Source organism: Ciconia boyciana, chromosome 5 (genome assembly GCF_034638445.1).
Source record: "Ciconia boyciana chromosome 5, ASM3463844v1, whole genome shotgun sequence".
Lineage (NCBI taxonomy): Eukaryota > Metazoa > Chordata > Aves > Ciconiiformes > Ciconiidae > Ciconia > Ciconia boyciana.
Window position 1 is genome coordinate 76,014,910 of NC_132938.1, and position 20,291 is coordinate 76,035,200.

At 38.7% G+C, this 20,291-nt stretch overlaps 1 protein-coding gene and 1 long non-coding RNA gene across 3 annotated transcripts; one reads left to right on the forward strand and one right to left on the reverse strand.

Annotated features, from left to right (window-relative positions):
- Positions 1 to 1,500: 1,500 nt before the first annotated feature.
- PLK4 (polo like kinase 4) lies at positions 1,501 to 20,108 on the reverse strand. Of its 2 annotated transcripts, none has more exons than XM_072861078.1 (16): positions 19,199 to 19,710; positions 18,965 to 19,060; positions 18,104 to 18,199; positions 17,895 to 18,009; positions 14,857 to 15,889; positions 12,780 to 12,880; positions 10,793 to 11,166; positions 9,793 to 9,897; positions 9,307 to 9,409; positions 8,332 to 8,481; positions 7,278 to 7,408; positions 6,387 to 6,478; positions 5,837 to 5,978; positions 3,980 to 4,120; positions 2,947 to 3,053; positions 1,501 to 2,201 (listed from the first exon to the last, which is right to left on the reverse strand). In XM_072861078.1, exons 1-16 carry the CDS (start codon positions 19,262 to 19,264, stop codon positions 2,102 to 2,104), a joined length of 2,952 nt encoding a protein of 983 aa, XP_072717179.1. In that variant the 5' UTR covers positions 19,265 to 19,710; the 3' UTR covers positions 1,501 to 2,101. The 2 variants fall into 2 exon arrangements, with proteins under 2 accessions (XP_072717179.1, XP_072717180.1); XM_072861079.1 differs by lacking the exon at positions 19,199 to 19,710 and adding an exon at positions 19,919 to 20,108 and having other exon boundaries at positions 1,502 to 2,201.
- Positions 9,309 to 14,141, forward strand: LOC140651544 (uncharacterized). The gene is made up of 3 exons (XR_012042431.1): positions 9,309 to 9,474; positions 11,061 to 11,183; positions 13,904 to 14,141. It is a non-coding gene; the product is annotated as an uncharacterized lncRNA (long non-coding RNA).
- Positions 20,109 to 20,291: the final 183 nt, after the last annotated feature.

Sequence of the window (20,291 nt, forward strand, 5' to 3'; positions counted from 1 at the left end):
ATCCCTAAAAAGGGGTAGCTCATGCACATTAATGTTTACATAATGATTAAAATAAGAAAGCACAGTTTTAAATTCTTTGGCCATGAGAGTTGTTTTTATTTTCCTAGGTCAGCTGTGGTTTAAGCTATGGCTTGCTTGTTACAGATTATCATCCTCTCATTCTTACAAAACATGTTCTTGTATCCACAGGTAGGGCTTCTGTTTTTTTTCTTTTTATTCTGGTTTGCAATGTCATGTAACTGCACTTAAGTCACATAATTTCTTACAAGCTAGCTGATTGTTCTTTCTAAGCATTTATGTCTTTCTGCCCTCTGGTAAGAGGGCCCTCTGCCCTCTTAGACTTGTCTTCAACTATTTGTTTGTTTAGCTTGCACATCAAACTAGATTATCTTTACTTCAGACATATAATCAGTGTGGCTGATAATGCAAGTTTTTAACACGCAGTGCTGACCCATGTCTTATCAAGGTTGACTTGGTACTTTAAAAGGCAGTTGATTTAAGATTAAACAAAATCTTTCTTCTAAGAAAGCTGTATTTACATGTATTATTCTTCTAAGAAACATTTGTTTGTTTCTACAGGTATATTCAAAATACCTTAGTCTGCATAAGAGCTATGCATACTACTTGGTTTTTCAAAGGCTTGTAATAGTTAAGTTACTTTACCATGTGGTCATTCCATCTGTTGATTAAGGTCTGACATGAGAAGGTATACTTCTCAACTGAAAGAGCAGTTAAAATTCTTCTTGGAAAATCATTTAAGGCTTTTTGGTTTAAGTGCTACTTGTGTATCGTAAGTGCTACTATGTTCCTAGTGCCAAATCCTTTGTTTGCAAGTTACTTCCTTGATTTGGACATGACAAAATAATCGAAACTGTCTCTATTAGAAACTAGATGAATAACGAGAACTGACTTGAAGTCAAGGCTATTTCAGCTCTAAACTGAGCCTGCAGATTTGAAAAAGCTATATTGGAACATCTCTTTCCTGAGGGTTTTACAGCTCAGTTTATTGCACCTAGACCACATGTGCAAGCCACTTTCAGCTCCTCTGAAACTCTCCATCCTCCCCACCACTGACACATTTTTGGGTCCCACTCTTCTACTCAACTTAAGCCTTTCTCTTACCTTATGAGGAAGTTGGAGTATGTGTAAGTATTAATATAAGCACCATCGGGAGCATTAGCACACTTGAAGCAGAACATGTAAAAAAGCTACTGTTAACACTACTTCAGTTTGTTCTAAGTGTGATTCATAATGTGTAAGACAAGGTAAAAAGTATCTAAAGTTAATATTCCTACAAACTGAATCAGTCACTACAGTACATGTAGCTTGCTTTCCTATCGAATGTGCTCCTGGTTTTAGTCAGCTCTAGGCCAGAGGTAAAATATTGAATATACAAACCACAGTGCAATTTTTCAGTTCAGCGAGTTAGGAGTAACTTTGTGCAACAGTTTTATGGTGTTTCTCCCCAAGCTTCACCCAGCCCTAAACTCCCAACATCTGATCCCCTAAGATACCAGATCAGCTCCTGTTATAAACTCAGCTTAATACTTAGAGGAAAGAGCTCTCAGTAAACCATCACTTGAACATGAAACAAATAGATCTGGACAATTACCACTGCATTTATTTTTTTTTTATAAAATGCTTGTGCAGGGAAGTTAAAGCTGCTGCTACAAAAAATAAAAAAGTTATAAAATACATATTTACATATATTACTTGTAAGACATAAAAATACAAGTTATTTACAAATACAAACACTTCGACAGCACAGATGCATTTTCCTTGATTGTTGGCACTGAGTAAGCAGTGGGGGAAGAAAAAACACACAACAGATTCAGATTATTTCCAAAAAGTTGATGCTATCTAGAACTAAGTTGCTCAAAGTTTTGCTTGAGCAAGTTTATCCATCATTTTGAGGAAAAACATGTTTTGTATGATACTTTACAAGCAATTTGCTACACAAACAGAACAACTCTTCCCTTCCTAATTTTTTACCAGCTTTTGGAAGAATTTCTGCATAAGCTGAGTAAGATCAGTCACATCACTTGAAAGTCAGTGAGTGAGTTTATTGAGCTCTTGTGTCCTGACACCTGCTTTGCTTTAATCAGTGGGGACCAGCTGGATTGGTAAACATGACAAGAATGGAAGACAGACAGTGCAGCTTCTCTTTGATGTATTCTGGCAACTTATCATTTTCTCCATACCTAGAAAGGCAAATAAGCATAGAAAAATTTAGATGCTTGAATTAATTTGTTTTATTTCAGGACAGCATAGTTATTTCAAAACTGTCTGTAAATAGGCAAACCACTAAGTCAAGTAGATTTTAAGCCTATCTAGACACATTAGTTGGAGCTTGGTGGCTTAAATCTAGGCCCCCCTTCCCTATATGTATTTAACTGAAAAAACTGTTTCAGATTAAGAAAATATCTAAACAATGTTTAAAGCTGCAGTAATATCTGAACAGACTGTATATTCCTGTCTCAAACTTTGCACAGAGGAAGCATGCTACCGAGAGCCTATATCTGTATGGGAACTGCACAGCGTCCAAAAGATACGCAAAACTTCACCTGAGCACTTCAGGTCTATGCATCAATGTTGACATGTTATCTCCCTAATCTAGCAGTACCTTGGGAAAAAAAAAAAGTATTAAAACCTTACTTTTCTCCTCCTCCCTCTTTTAAATACTACACATGAATAGTGGCTATACTCTGGAGACCAAGTAGATGCATTCCCAGCTTTAATTCATTTGTTATCCAGAGTTCAGTCAAAGCTATAGGTGTTTCTCTTTATTTATTAAGCTCATATAAGCTAATCAACTGAGAAGCGATGGAAAAGCAAAGTTTTAGTATTTACAACACAAAATGAATAGCAGCTATGAAGTTTACCTTATGTGTAACAGCCTTGCACTGACAGTAAACTGCACTGTTTTTACAGCAGTAATAGACTCACCTAGTTGTCTGGCCATCTGGAGATGTGTAAGTGATAGAAGAAACACCTGCTTGGGCTACCAGTTGGGATCCATCATTAAACTGAACCCATACCGCTCCACTGGTCAGCTAACGAGAGAAGTTGTGTTATGGTTTGAGGACATAAAATACAAGATTACATAGCTAGAATTTTTCTAATAATTGAAGCTGAAAGTTTTTCAGAATTGCTGAAGTGACTAAGGTATCTTGGTCAGTCTTTTAAAAACAAAGATTGCATGTATATGACTTTGGAGTAAGTAGTCTCACACAGTCTCAAGAATCAGACTTCCTAAGGTTTCCAGATACTCAGCTTTAGTCATCCTTTTCAATGAGAGTTAAATAAAGAAGTACCTTTAGCTTAACCACTCCTAGAAAAATTTTAAATAGGACCAAACATAAAGTAGAAGGCCCGTTTGTGAGAGTTCACAGCTATATACATACTAAAGTTTACATATATAAAGCAAACTTTTTCTGTTAGGACAGGAAGCTTACTTTATCTGGATTGCAGAGAACCATTTTTTAAAAATCTAAAGCTGGTCCCACATAAAAGCAGAAGGAAAATTTCTCTAAGGAAACAGCTTTTCCTGTTGTATAGGCAGATTCATTTTTCTTGTACAGATCTGGTACATATCTGTTAAAACCACTTTGTCATGACACCTTTACGTCTACATTAGTGAACAGACAGAAGTTTAACAGCTTCAGTTTTTTACTAGAGTCAAATTTAAATGACAGAAAACACTGAAAGAGGCAATAACCACCACAGGAAAATTGTGACAACTGAAATACTGAACTATTATTTTGGTTTCTTGTACTTACATAGTTCACCATGGTATATCCAAGACACTTATTTGGAAGGATCTTTCCACATACCAGTTTTCATATTTGAACTGTAGCAGACCACAACTTAATGCATTGCTCACAAATCAAGTTTAAAGTTAATGATTTAAAAATATGTACCTCAAGTTTAATAGGAAAAAAGAAGAGACTTCCCTCCTTTATCAGTATTCATTTCTCACCTGAGAAGCCCAACCAACATTTTTCACAAAGACAGATTTTAAAAGTTGGGCTGAATTTGGACTGCATTCCGTTTGATGAACAGAGGAGCATGCAGTCTCAGCAGTGTTAGTCATAAATGTAGACTTTTCGTATGACACCACCTAAAAGCCAGAAATGCACAGTATTAGCAGCCTTAGTATTAATCCAGCTGATTATATACCAACTATAGTGGTCGATTACCACCTGTTTTAAATCTTTTCATCTATACAGACAGATTTAACCTATATGCTTCATTTAACAGCATTACATTATAAAAACCCCCACAGAATTTCATATGACTTTCTCAGTATTATGACAGTTTTTCTGCCACTTCCCTGTACTCACAAAGGAATTGCTTTCCTTAAGCAGACTTTTTCTACTTAAACCCCATTTTTCCTTATTTGACTGTCAGAAAACCCTGTCCGTCTTCAGGAAAAACATTCAGCGCATGTTAGATTATAAAATAGCCCTCATTTAGATGACCACTTGGCCAATGTTTTACAAAATATAGACATTGCTATTAATTGGAATGGCTAGAATATTAAACGTTAATAGAAGAGTTCTAGTTCTACAGCACATACAGAGTCTGTTACAGGTTCAGAGAGACAAAAGTGATGAATTAAGAATAACAGAGGATCAAACACTGGAGGCCTTTAGGACAATGCCACCACTACTGTCTAGGAGGAACACGTCTGCTTCTATAAAACTTCTACTACTCAGATACCTCCTCCCATAGTCACAGAGATGAGGTGGTGTGCTTAGCAGTATTTAAGATTCAGGGGTTCAGTGAAAAAGATGCAAGTCAGGGGATGCCTCTGAAATAGGAGAGCTTGGTCAGGAAAGAGATCAGGATCCAGATAATTACAGGAACCTGAAAGAAACAACACGCTGTACCTCAGGATATACAGACCTAGTTCAAATATAAAGAAACTGACAAAAGGAGTCAAGGAAAGGCAACTGGCTATTGTGTTATTTTGCTTAGAAATACATACTTCAGAAGACAAAGCAAACAGTGAAAGTCTTACAAAGACCTAGGCGTTTGTTATATAGTGAACAATGAGTTTGAATGCTGAACCCTCAAGTTAGAACTCTGGTGATGGGTAACCTTCAGTCAGTGTAAAAATCAACACTAGTACTGAAGCCCTAAGGAATTTTTGTTGCCAGGTTCATTTCAGTCAAGTGAAAACTGGCAGATTCTGCACTAGGGACATATGCTACACAATCAAAGAACAGAGATGTAGACCCACATAAATTCAACGAAGTTAAGATGATACAAATTCAGTGTGCCAAGACCCCAATATAATTCAGAGAGCTGGGGAAGTTGTATCAGGGCTGAGATGCAGCAACTGAAGGTTGGTGGGTCTTTTAAACAAGCTAGATGAAATCGCACACAAAGCCTTGTTGGCTATACATATAAATATATCTACACTTACACTTTTTTTTTTTAAATACACACTAACACTTGATTATTTCAGAACAGTAGCCTCAAGTGCTAATACCCTTTGTGACCACCGTTTGATATACAGGCCTAAGGGCACATCAGAGCTCTCCAAAACAAATTGAAGACTCTGCTGTACAACATAAGAAAGCAATTTTCAAACTATGTTCCAAAGAGTCATTTGTGGTAAAGTTTTGGAGGATTTCGATTTTTCAGATTACCATAAACCCAGATATCAAAAGTTAGTTGAAATCTAAGTTAACATTTCTAGTCAAGATGCTCATAAGTGGCTAATAAAAGCCTATGTCCATACAAATGTAATTCCCTTAGTTTAAATAAAACAGCAATATTTGAATTCCTACTGGACAGCAGTCTCCACTGCATGTTCTTGTATACTTACAGAAGGAGTACAGTCTGGAGTTTGAACTGGAGTAGAACTTGCAGCTATGTTTCTATCCAGCACCATAACTTCCTTTGAACAGTTTGTATTGTCCAACAATGGAGGTGCTACAGCCTGTGGTGATTCAGTATTGCCAGGTTTTCTGGAAAAATAATGAGACAAACTGGGAAGAGTTCTGTCCAAAAGGGACTAAAGAAACAAGTGAGGAGATGTAGCTTTTCCTTCAGTTTACCATGGACTGTACATTGATGGCACTGGTCTTCTGCAGAATTGGTTTGGTTGGGTTTTTTTTGTTTTCTTTTTTTTTTTAAACACACATGCTAACTGTTAGCCTGGTTTAGTCTAAATCCACACATGTATGTTGTCCTAGTATCAAAGGAGGCTTTACAGGTCCAAAATAAGGTGTTCATACACGCTATCAAGTTAATATTTTTCTTGCTAATTACTATGAGCCTCTGTTAAACAACCCTGGCTTCTGCAAACATTAGCTGCATAAGGCTGCTTAGTGGGAATATTCAAATGCAAAAGTATTTTCAAGTGAAAACATTACCTTCCAACGATTATTGGAAAAAATGGAACGCTTCCATTCCTTTTTTCTTCTTCCAAAACAGCAGATTCCAGTGCAAGGCATATACGATGTCCCTGGAATTAGGAGCTTGTTAAAGTTTTTATTTGAGAACAGAGTAACTATTTCATACATGTTTCATGTGGCAGGTGAGCCTCCACAAGGAAATGCTTTTTTCAATGGTACTGAATATCAGATAGCTGTACTCACGTACCATGGAGGCAATTCAAAAAGCTATACAGCAAGACTCCCTCACAACTTCAGTACATCTGTAATTATGCTCTTAATAATCACATCTCTTCCCCTTTTAGCAGGATTAGACAGGGAACTGGAAGACCCCTGAATTCTATTCCAGAAAATAACAGAACACAAGGAAGACTGAATAGGAAATTTGTACTATATTTTTACTGTTTCCTAAGTTCATAGACAAAAAATTACTCTTGTGACTGCTAATTGGTTGACATGAAACAAGAGATGGAAAGCATAGCAGGCAGGCCAGTTAAACACCTGGCAGGTTTTTGTGTTTGGTTTTTCTGGGGGGTTGGTTTTTTGTGGGTTTTTTTGTTGTCTTGTTTTTAAACTTGTATAAAGCAGCTTCATCTGTTCTGTTTAATCCTTTCACCAGACAGGCAAACCTGCTTTACACAATAATAAGAATTTCCTCTAACAGTCTTCATTGTGAGGCATTGTTACTGTTACCTCTACCCTGATATTTGCTCTTCCAAAAAAAAAAAAAAAACCACTTCATCATCCCTCCTTATCAGTGTAATGAAAAATATGAAAAGCAACATTGGAAGCACATTTGTGAAAGAGAAACTGAATTTTCAGGAAGTTGCTTTGCACTGGAAAAGGTCTATATAAAACAGTTCAGTTTACCTCATTTGCATGATCCATATAAACTTGTATTTCCTTCTTCAAACCTGCTTCGCTTTCTCCTTTCAAAGTGAAGGATTTCCCCGATTTTTCAATCACACGAGTTACACCAGCTGTCTTGTGTATCTTTGCTCCTGTAAAAAAAAAAAGCAAAAATTTCTAGTGCGAATTGTATAAAATACCAGCATCTATAAAATACAGATTTCTGCCATTACATTCTATTCTACTAAAGCATATCTCACTGACTTAATTACTGCAAGAATAAACCCACTCTGGCATGAGCTCCATGTCTAGCAGAAATAAAAAGCCACTTAAATTGGGACTGTGATGTTAACAGAATGCCCTCTGTGGCCAAAGTTCACTACTTAAATGGGCTGAATAATGCATTTATTACATATTTTAAGAACTACCTTTTTAAACATTAACCTGAGACAAGATTAACATCTCTAACAGTATTGCCAACAATTCATTAAGTAGGCTCTATTAGTATTTGAATACAGTTTTAAAAAAGATGCCCATTCTTTCAATAGCAGTTCCACACTGCATCACAGAGCTGTTAAGTCTTTTTTTTTGTCATAAATTCTGTTGGAGTATATCCACGCATGTGGCAAATCAAACTAGTTGGCAGTAGTCTACAGTGAGAAAACAATCAGTGCATCTAGTTTATGAAGGGCAGAGTTGGAGAAGGCAGCCAATTGCTTGCTCCAGTGAGTGTTCTTGGTAATACTATTACCTCAGTTAACGATGGAAAGCTTGGAGTAGGGACACACCTTTCACTAAGTAGGTTAACTATCAAATGTAGATGCAAAGAAGAGCTCATGAATAAAAACAAGGCGTAATTTAAATAACACTTTTGCAACATTTACTCCCTGAAGAATGTATCAGTAAGGAACTAATGAATAAAGTGATCTGCAAGTGCTAGAATAAAGGCAGAGTGGCAAAGAAAAATGTTTCTAGTATGTTCTTCAACCTGAAGTGTTCATTGTTTGGCAATATTTTAGTGCAGCTTTAATAACATGATATAACTATTTGCATAGTTGCAAAAGTGAACACATACCATCATAAAAACAAATTTCAACATCTGCAGTGGGTGAATTTTCCATCAACATGCACTTGGCATATCTTGTGTAGAACGTCACTTTGGGGGTTTTTGTTCTTACCAACTGCACAAACTTGGCTGCATACTGGTATTTTTTCCAGTACTTTTCTAAAAAAGAAAATGGAAAAACTTTTATCAAAGTCATCAGATTAAACACTGTGCATCAGCTTGGAGAGAAGTAATTTAAAAAATATATTTGATAGCTGAAGATTATGAGAAATATTTAAGTACTTTACAGAAGTATGTTCCAAGAAACTGACTTATTTCCACCAACTTTTAGAAAAGCGTGCATCTTCTAGAGCTTTACTTGAATAGCTTCAATTAACATAGCTCAGAACCTAAACAACATAGTAAAGTGCTGTATATACCATTTAACTAGATATCATGGTCCAGCTGGCTTCCTGGCTTTAGGTAAAACCTGTCTTTGATCTCTAATTAGTAGAGAAGTCTGCTTGTCTCTTAAGAGCTTATAGTTAGCTTATATTTATTCTTCAGGTGTCTACATTAAATACTCTGTCAATGCTTTCAAACATATATTTTTCCCCTTCCTCCCCAAGTTATGAGTATGAGGAAGCACAAAGTAAAGTTGCTGTTTTGAAAGTGACTTGATAATATTTCTTCCACTCATATTTAAATAGCTTCCAATATGAACAAGGAGAACATTACAAAAGCTTTAATTTTAGTACACTACATTGTAAAGGGGTAGGTGACTCCTTGTAACTTCCATACAAAATGAATTGAAACCTGTGGGTTTACACTTTCTTGTGAAGTTTCAAAATACAGTTTCCAGTTCAGCTGTAGTTTGAATCTTATTGTGAAAGGAGTTTTATCTTCACAATTATCTGAAAAGTAGTGGCTAAAAGCTAAAAAGTCTCAAACAAGATTCACTTAATCACATTAATCATCATAATTTTAAAATAAATTTCAGGTTACCTGGCAAGTTGTCAAAGTCATACATACAGATGTCTTCAGGGGGAGCAGGAGGTCTGTCATCAAGAAGGAAACCTCTTCCTTCATTTGGATGATAAACTGCAATCTACAAAAAGGGGGAAAAATGTGTTTACAGTTGCAACTTATTACAGCACTCCCTACTTTTAACAGGTATGGAAATAAGTCACAGTTTAATTACTGTAATTTACCATGAACACTCTATTCCTCTAAGTAATTATTTAACAGCAGCAGTTTTTCAACAATAGTTCACCTGTTCCAAAAGTCAAGTCCAATTTTGCTCTGAAATAATCACTTGCTACCTATATTTGTATGGCTGTACTAAGGGCAGGGGGAAGTTTACAGCTGTGCATATGTAACCATTGCATTTCCAAACAAATAATCACTTAAATGAAAATTTAAAAAACCTCTGAAAGAACAGAATACTCTAAGCCCTTTACACAACAGTGAAGAAATTGAAAACATACTCACCACATTTCCATCACAAGATATTCTGAGAACTTCTTTCACAAGTTCTTGTGAATGGTGTTCTTTTAGAAACTCCATACACACTTCCCCAGTCTCTAGAATGCTCACCTAAAATATATTAAATATACAAGTTAAACAAAAAACCCTTTACTTTCTGGCAAAATAAGAAAGCACTTCTTTCCACAAATGCTTTAAAAAAAAGGGTTTTCTTCTTCCTCAAAGGCACTGCAAACTTACAAATGCTTCCTTTAATAGCTTTTGCTATTAGTGCTATTAAAACAGAACACTTCAACATGACTGAAGGTTATAAACCTGGTCAGTGAGGGTGTGGCTTCTTAAGTGGTAAATCAAACAAAGACAGGTCAGCTCTATTATGTTCTTTTTTAAAAACCAAATTGGGAGGCAGGGGGAGACACGACAGGATGAGCAAGACTAAGAAATGGATCAAGAGGCAAAAGGGTGATATCAGAAACAAACCAACCAGAAAATTTATGTGATCAGTAAGATTAATGGAATTTGTTTTGCTTTCCCACCCACAAGACAGGGAAAAAGCAGCAGTATAGGAAAAAGATTCAAGTTTTCACTTGAGAGCAATACTATTTTCATTTCTAATCCAGTTGTTTATCTAATCTGTAAAAGTGTTTGATGTGTTTGACATAGTTAAATTCCTAATGTTGAAAGCTTAAAACACAACTTGTACAGCTAAGCAGTACAGAGTTTTAGAATAGTAGGAAGTATATATGCATGTAATACTTGTTACGTGTAGGTACAGTTTCTTTGCTTGTAAGCTAAAAGCAATGCCATGTCACTATTTGCAGGAAGTGACCACAGGGTTACAGTATTCCATATACAAAAACTAAGATGCATCTTACTAATATAACTTGAAGTTATTATAGATTAAGTTTTATAAAAACAAATGCTTTAGTTTGCCAAGTGATTTTTAAGAGACAGTCACACTATATTTAATACTTAATTTGTTTCTGTTTTAAGAACTGATACATACCACTGCATTTTTTGTTTTTTGCCTGATTGGTTTTAGCCTGTGAGCATTCAGAGGTGATACTATACTTCGCAGTGTAGGTTTCTGATGTGCTGGTGGTTCTTTGCCCCACGTTTGGTTTTGTTCTGAAGCTGGCCAAAGGCCACATGTCGAAGATGGTTGAATTTTCTCAGATTTGCAGAGAACTCCAGGGATGTATTTCTTTGGGTTTCTCTGGTTTAAAGAATGCGGACAGTCAACGGACACATCATGATTCCTTATATCTTTTAAGGTGTTCCATGCATTTCTTGATCCATCTTGCTGCACATCCAGACGATACCGAAAATCTCCGTGCGCATTACTGTTGCCAGTTAGGTCTGCAAGTGGTCTCAGCGGAACTGAAATCATCATAAAGGTATATAGGAGATTCAAAAAGTTACAGTACAAAGAAAAAAAATGCTATTATGTTTTTAAAAGCTTTCCAAAATATCATCTCAGAAGGCTTCTTTTAAGTGGAGAATGGGATTTCTTTAATCTCAGTCCAAACCGTTAGACTATGACTTTAGTACCAATCAATACCAATGCTAACAAAATTCCAGTGCTACTTAAAATATGCTGTTACTAGATTTCAGTTATGATGGCCTTCATTCTTAACATATATCAAATCATTTTGCAAAACCATTTATAAACAAAATACTAAGATTTCAGATAGATATGAAACCAGAATTAATTTACAAGAATTAATCTGTTGAAACAGTTTACTTGCCATTCAGATAACCACTAGTACCAAGTTTCATTTAAGTTTCAGCTTAACTAACTAGTGTTTTAGCATCAACCAGAGGTTTTAGTACTCAAGGTGTTAAATGCACACTCCAAAATCCCTTTATTTCCAGTCGCTTGTTAAAAGACAAAAACCTATTTTTATATTTTAACTTCCTATAACTGCTTCCCTAGTTTTGATATCTAAGCCCTTGACCAACTTTTGCCTCACCCAAACAAGTATTGCACTCCTCCTGCCATATTGCAGAACAGTTGAGAAGGGACCAAAAATTACATAGGATTATTCAGACCATATGTCATACGATTCCAATTCCCTGTAGACAGGAAGGGAAGGAGTCCAGTAATATCAAAACAAAAAAGGCCAGAATGGATTTGTGATTTAGTTTTATGATTAAATTACACTATTTGTAAATGATGTAATATGATGCATGACAAAGAACACCTCCTTCCCTTCTGTGTCTTTTGTCCTTTCCTCCACCCCTCCTTCTGCAGCCTCATTATCTTTCTCATTCACCAAGGTCCCATTTTCTCTTAAGGCATATTTGCACAACTAAATTAACAGGGCTTTTGAGTCACCTGCCAATCTTTTGTCATGTATTTATACCTACACGTGTGTGGCAGGTTCTAGAACTGTGTTTTCCTCTCTTTTTGCCCTTTTTTTTTTTTGCTAAAATACTAGAAGAGGAGAATGACCTCATTTTAGGAAGCTAAGTATTCGAATTCAATGTACAATTTATTCACTCTTATGAAAGTAGTTACCTACAGTTTGCTATACCAACGCAACAGCTCAGGAGGAACACTAACTACAAAACCTTCTGAACTTAATTCCTACCTCAGAAAACTAAAGTGTTACAGCTTAGTCCAAAAGAGAGAACAAAACAATGTTTTCCATGGGGTATTTCTTGCTTAGGAATGATTCTACAGATTAGCAATGCTGGAAATCATTTTGCCTCTTTCAATATCTGTGTCAATTTTGTGCAGTGACAAGTCAGTTTAGGGTCTCCCATGCTTTTCATTCAGAAAAAAAAAAAGTCTGTCTGCAGTAGCCTCTGTTAAACATCCAATCGCTGTTATTTCAGATGCCAGCATTATACTCCAGTATCACAGTTACTTGACCAGATATCCCTTCTGCCACAAGTTTAAAGAAATAAAATATACAAAAACCACAGAAACAGTTACAAGTCACTACTCCAACTTGAGTGCAAAAATATACAACTGATTAGTAACACACCGTTTGTTTGCATGCTTCCAAGCCACTGCTGCATTGTTTCAGCCTGGGACTTCTGCTCTAACAAACCAACCTGGGGCTTCATTGGGCAGAGATAATTTGAGCTGCAAAGTAAGTGTGACACATGTAATCAAGATTACATCAAAGACACTCACACAACAAAAGTTACAACGTTACATCTGCAGAAACCACAACACTTCTAGAACATTTAAGAAATGGCAGTGGCATTTTGCAGCTCTAGACAGCATGGAACATGTTCATTGGGTAAAGCATAAAAAATAAAATAACGTTTCCAAATAGAATGAAAAGTTATTACTAATTTTTAGCACAAATTTAAGCCTGCTAGCGCTCACTAGTAGACTCTTGGAACTGACATATATGAACAAGAAGAGCCATTGATAATGCTGCCAGCAGTGCCTGTTCTTACATCTAGTTCTTAATTCACAGTATAGGAAACAACCTCAGAAAAGACACAGGGATGATGCCCTTGACTCCAGCAGATCTCATTCAGCATAACAAATATGCAGCTGAAATACATAGGCAATCTTATCACCTAAAATAATTTGAGTTTATATAAAATATAGTAAATCCCAAAGAAAGATTTTTTTTTACCAGCTTTTTAGTCAATGACATATGTGTAGTCACAGGTGAATTCGAGCTCTAATCCACATGTTGAATAAAGAATACACACAAACCAGTTACTGCATAATCACTGATCTCTTGTAAATTCACACTAAGCTCCTGTAAGGTTTTTTGTCTCCATAGCCTGTACCCATCTGTACTTTCTTTTTTTGATGATCACTACTTCAGCATTGGCAAGGACTCAGTTATCACAAAAAACTGTAGATGGAAGAGGCTTTCCTATAATCAACCATTTAAAAAAGGAAGTAATCATTCAGTTAATCCCCACACTCCTATTAATATTCTGTCACATTTACATATGGCATGTCTTTATGAAGTCATGGGGAATACAAGTAAGCATTATGTTAACATTTGTATAAATAATTTATTTTTTGATTCAAACTAGAAAGAATGCACATGCTTATTGAACTTGCTGAACAGAGGCTTACGTCAAACGCTCGTGACTAGTCAAGAAAAACCTCTTAGTCCATTTACTTTTTCTACAGGGCAAAGCACTCATTTGCATTTTCCCTGAACTGATATGCAAAAGGAAAAACATATGAAACCATCACACAAAGTTGCCACTCTTAATGCAGAGAGAAATGCAAGAACCAAGATATGCAATAGTCCTTAAAACAGGAAAGTGTTCTTTGATATTCTGCTGATGGAAAAAACAAAGCAAGCTTCTGAGCACAGACAGATTAAGTTGATCACAAAGAAGGGCTCTTGTTGCATAGCAGTGCACAGAAGGTAAACATGAGGCCTCCAACAACACAGAAAGCATCCTAGCATCACTGGTAGATTTGACACCGGAGTTGGTTTGTATGAGCTGGGAAAGTCCATCAATGTATGAAAAGAGGCCAGGATTTTCACACAGAAACTACAATTAAGGCAGAACTAAGTTTCAGGTAATTATTTTTGAGTGTTATTTTCCTTTCTGGTACACCAGTGTTATAATCCATCACCTAATCTTATACTTAATTTGTTTTTTTTTTTTTCCTTTATCTTGTCTAAGCATAAGGCATAGTTAAAGATGAACAGGAAAAAAAAAAAGCCAGAGCAGCAAGTAAAAACGTTGGTAGTCAAACTCTGAATGCCTTCTATCCTAATCTAGGTCTCTTCTACAAAGAATTAGCAAGGCTCACTACTACAGTTACTGTGGGGAAAGAAATACTCAGCTTGCTGCATATGGAAATAAGTCAATAATAGAGTGTCACCAGGATAAATAAAAGCTACAGTCTAGCTAGCTGATGCACTGCATCAATGAACTTTAAGATAGGGACAGTGGGGAGGTAAACCTCTACATAGCAACAGCATCAGCTATCACCCTCTCCTGTTTGGTATTCAGGCTACAAGTGTGGAGACTCTGGGCACTTACTACAGCTTAGTTGCAGAAAAAATCATGCATTTAACATATAAGGCAGCTCTAAATTCCATCTTAATAAAAAATGATTCTTACTGTGGTTGATCTTTTACAGGTGGAGATATCTGGCCTTCAAAAGAACCAGAACTACTAGAAGTCTTCTCCTTAAATATTTCTCCTATATCAGTATAGCTGTTCGCAGGTGAAAAACATTCTGCATTTTCTCTTGTTCCTACTTTAGGCTTAGAAAGCAGTTCCATAGAGTGACATCTCTCAACAATATTTGATATGCCTTGAGTCTGACTATGGGATGTGCCAGACCTATCTGAAGAGTGGGCTCTTCTGAGGTAGCGTGAATGTGGTCTCTCTTCAGCAAGTTGCATGGTTCTTCCCCTGCCAGTTATGCCAATTTCTTTTCCCTGAATTCCCCACTGATGAAAAGAACCACTTCCATCTACAGATGAAGTATTACTGGAATTCTTGTTTTTAGGAAAAAAAGTAATTTTATTTGGGAGTGGCTGTCCGACTAACAGCTTCTTCTTTTCCTTCAAGCAACCACTGGTACTGATGCTGGAAGACCCTGTGAAGGTTGTAGAGATGGTAGCATTTCCACTGTCCATAGAATCTTCGGAAGTTCCCGAATCTTTACTCTGTGCAGAGCTACACCTGGACATAAAAGGATGATCCAACACTGAGGAGAGACTCAAACGATCTGCTGGATTTTTGCGAAGTAACCTATGTATAAGGTCTTGCGCCTCTCTTGATAAAAAGGCTGGCATTTCATAATCTGCTAATACCACTTTATTCAGTGTGTTCTTGACCGTGTCAGTGTCAAAAGGTGGCTTTCCAATAAGAAGAGTGTAAAACATACAGCCCAAAGACCACACATCAGATTCAAGTCCGTGTGGACTCCTTGTGGCTATCTCTGGAGAAATGTAATTTGGAGTTCCACACATGGTGTAATGCTTTTCATGAGGCATTTTCAGCTGAGTTGCTAGTCCAAAATCAGCAATCTTGACATTCATATTATTGGTGAGTAAGATATTAGACAGGGTGAGGTCCCGGTGCAGTATTCCGTGAGAATGAAGATACAGCATACCCGTGATAATTTGATGCAAGAAGTGTCGGGCTGTCAAAAACACAAAATCAGATGTTTTAGTCACATAATTGAAGTCATAGCTGTGAAAATAACAACTTTTTGAAGTCTGCTATTGGTCTTGCTTTTTTTTTTAAAAAAAAAAAACAATGAGGATGTTACAAGGATGTTTAAGAGTCACGCTAATGAGATTGGAATTCACTTTCTGCTTTTTGCTTTAAACAATATGGCATGACTATGTTCTAAGATAGTTCATAAAAACATGTTCTGTAATGCAGTAATCAGATTTGTTTCTTTGCTAACAGAATAACGTAAACAGGACTGGAGATATTTTCAATTGGCTTAACTTTTAAAATTCTTAAGAATCTAATTTTTAAAAGTTTAAGTTGCTCTACATTTTCAGAAATAGCAAATACACGAAATCAAGCAGCTTCAGTATGTGCAGATTATAGAATATAGGAGACAATTTATATTTGCTTTATTATTAGGAAACTGGCAAGGCTAGTAGTATTTCAGTTTCTCAAAAACTTCTAAGTTCATGATACTGGGATAGCCTTTCTGTTCTATTACATTAGAAATTCAGGGAATATTCAGAAGTTTTAGTTTACAGCAGGAATAACAAAACCTCATCCAGCCTGAAACAGCATCATTTATTATGATGTTGCAATTACAGCCATTTTAAGAATTATTCTTTCTAGAGCAAACAATTTACAATCCTCATTCTTCTCTTAACAGACGGCAAAGGCTTGCGAGTTACAAACTTTAGTAGAAACCACTCCTCAAAGGAAGAGACTTCTTGATCCAGGTCAGTGGTTTATCAGCTTTTAGAACTAAGGTACCATCAGACAAACTATTTTTTGTGGAGCAGATCTGAATTAAACAGATGATGCCTGTATAGCAGTACCCCTTTAATCCAGTCCTGTGATCTGGATTAAAAAAAAATCCACATATAATAGTTTCACAGAATTAGATTAGAAACTGATAGAGAAGCAGGTAAACTGGAAGAACTGTGCAAGAGATGACCAGCATGGTAATTCTGGAAGCAGTAGAGGCAATAACCACTGAATCCAGATCAGCTGAAACCAGAACAGCTTGTTTGGCTGTGCCCCCAAACATTATACACAGCAGCTTGCTTTGCTGTCTTTTTTTTTTTTTAATTGCACTGTTCTGATTAGGCTTTCAGTGGTCCACATTCTAACTGAAATCCTCTCACTGTCAACTGTAAGAAAATGAAGCATTAGTAAATTCATAAGTGCAATTAATCCTTTTTGCAAGGCTTCTTTCTCAAAACATTCAAAAGAGTAACATAACCAATTTTAAAAGTTTTAGAATTACTCTTACAATGAACTCACAAAGAAAGATGGGATTTTCAGTGCTTTCTATAAGAAACAGAATTAAAACCATAGTAGAATTTCTCCTCCATTGCCAGTCCTTCAGAATTCTGGATGGACTGTCAAACTGGATATTTCCTTGCTAACTCAGCCCTTCAGCAACACAGTTACCTGCATTATATTCATTTCCACACACCTCGGAACACAGTAAATATTTCCAACAATACTACATAAGGCAAACTATAATCTGGAAAGCTTTCTAACTGGTGACATGTCATACACTAACACTGAGGTAAAGAGGTGCAACACAAAGAAAGCAAATCTGTAGATGTGAAGTTGCCAGTTTTCCTCTGTGGAAAACCTCCCAGTCTTGACCTATACTTTAACATAATTTTATGTACAAAGGTAAGCTCTACCTTCTATATACCTCTACCTTCTAAGTTCACTCTCTATTTTTTTTTTTTCACACCCCAAATAGCACAAGGTACTGTAAAATGGCATAAACAGAAACAAAATTATACAGAAATTCAAGTGAATGTGTGTCATAGTAATTAATCTGTAGATTATCACTTATTACAAGACATTAAGCTATACAAACTGGTTCAGAGTGATGGTAGTTTTAAATGTCCTTTCACTAGAATTAAATATTTATTGAATAAGGCAAAACATTAATGCAAAGAGAGCTACACAGAAAAAAAAAATCTCACCTTCTTCTTCTGAAAAAGGTTTCTTTCTGTTCTTTATGTATCTGCTCATTTCACCATTGTGACACATCTCAAGTATCAAGTATACATAGTTGCTATCTTCAAAATAGTTATAAAGCTAGAACATAAAACAATGAAAAAATTAAAATACATTTTGTAGACTATACAGCAAGTCACATATACAGTCCTCTCTACAAAGAGATGATTCTTACCTCAAGTATAGATGGATGCTTTAGCTGACAATGTATTTTCACCTCATTTTGAACCCTCTGTACCATTCCAACTTTGTGCATGGCTTTTTTATCTATCTGTAAATGGATCACAAAATATTTTTCAAGCACTGCAACATCGATTACATACATGTTAGTTTCAAGTGAACTTGACATTTTAGATGTTCAATGAACACTTGCCTGAGAAGTTCTAAATATAAGCAAGTTTTCACATAGTTCAACCAACTGTATGCTTTTAATGAACAAGTATCATAGATAAACGGAGGCACACACAACTGTCTAAAAGTAGACAAGTGTTAACATTTTCAGTACTAACAGTAATTAAAAAGTTTTCTGAAATACTTAGGCAGAGAAACCTAATTCTGATTTTGCCAGGCAGATACGCTAAATATAGTTAACATTAAAAAGGTAGTTAAACAGAAGTGTTCTAGATTATAAGTGAATCTGGCAAAACACCTGTGATGTGCAAGTTTCCTTCAGAAACAGAGTTTGCCCTGGCAGTGAGGGAAATATTTCAAGGCATTTTTTCCAGGACCTCTCCAGCCACATGGATTCTAAATGAAGTTTTTGTGGTCACAAATTTCTGAATTAGGGCACATTGTCCACCAATGTTGAATATTTGAGCTTAAGTTCTTCCAATAGCACTGTAAGCATTTCTATTAATTATCAACACAGTTGATTTGGTTGTACTGCATCTTTCAGGATCGAATCCTAATCTAAATATCGGTTACACACAAACAAGTGATCCAGGCATAAATGGCCAGCCGCATAACCCCAACCTGTTGCAACTTGCCCTTGTTCAGTCTCTCAGAAGACAGAGACGCCCTTGGCTAGCTGCCTTACCATTTTGATAGCCACTTCCAGACCGGTTTTCAGGGATACTGCTCTGTAGACCCCTGCGAAGGAGCCCTTCCCCAGGAGGTTCCCCACCTTGAAATCCTGCAACACAAACAAATCACGGCCGTCAGCCCCACCCCAGGCTTTGAAGCCTCCCTCCCGATGCAGAGCCTCCCCCAAGGGATGGGGAGCCCCACACCCGCGATGTCGGGGCAAACCCTCAGGCGCCCCGGGCAGTACCTGGACGGAGCTCTCCGGGAGGCAGCGGCGGTCCCCGGCGGGGCCGCGCAGCACCCCCCGCGACATCGTCCTCTCCAAGCGGCGGCCGGCTTGCACTGGCACTGGCACTGCCCGGGGCGGCGCGCCGCGGCCACCTTCCCGCCGTCTCTCCCGCCGCTCCCGGGGGACGAGAGACACCCGCCCCCGGCTCCCGCTGCTATGGCAGCGGCTGGGGAGCGGCCGCCGCCCGCCCCGCAAACACAGAGCGCCTGGGGCTTTCTACAGCCCTGCTCCGCGGCAGCTCCCCAGGGCCCCGCACGGGCCAGCCGCCGCTCGCATAGGAGCGCGGGGAACATAACCCACCCGCGAGCTCCCCGCGCAAGGTGCGCGCCTCCGTGGGCGGGGAAAGACGGCTTCGCGGCTCGGCCCGGGGGCAGGCGCTGAGCCCCTGCGCCCGTTCCGCCAGCGGCCCAGCCCGGGAGGCGCCCGGGGGACCCGCCCCGCCACAGGCCGCCGGGCCGCGCTCCTGGGGGAGGGGGCGGAGGGGCGGGCGGGCCTGGGAGGAGCCGCGCCCGGGGCCCCGCCGGCCGCCTCCCGCGAACAAGCCGCCCGGGAGAGGGGCGAACCCCCGCCTGGCCTCTCCCTGCCACCGGCCCCGCGCCACCGGCCCCGCGCCACCGGCAAATGGCGGGGCGGCCCCGGCCAGGCCCGCGAGTAGCGGGAGGGGGCTGGGCTCCGCACCTCTATTTTCTCGCCGATGCAGGTCGCCATGGCGCCGGCCGCTCTCCCCGGGGCCCGCTATTGGTTCTCCTCAGGACCTCGGCCGCGGCTGCCCATCACGGCGCCCTCCGCCGCCCGCCTCGGCCCAGGCCCGCTCGCTCCCGGGCCCGGCGGCCGCACCCCTCCCCCGGCGCCTCCATTTTGAAAAATCGCGCCGTTATCCCCCCCCGCCCCGCCCCGCCCCGCCCCAGGTCGAGGCTGCGTCTGACGCAATCGCGTCACGCTGAGGCGCCCGTGGCGCTCACGGTCGGGCTGGCAGATGCCGCGCATGCGCAGGGTGTCGCGTGCCCGTTTCCCCGGCAGCCGTTACAGCGCATGCGCACTTGGGGGTGCG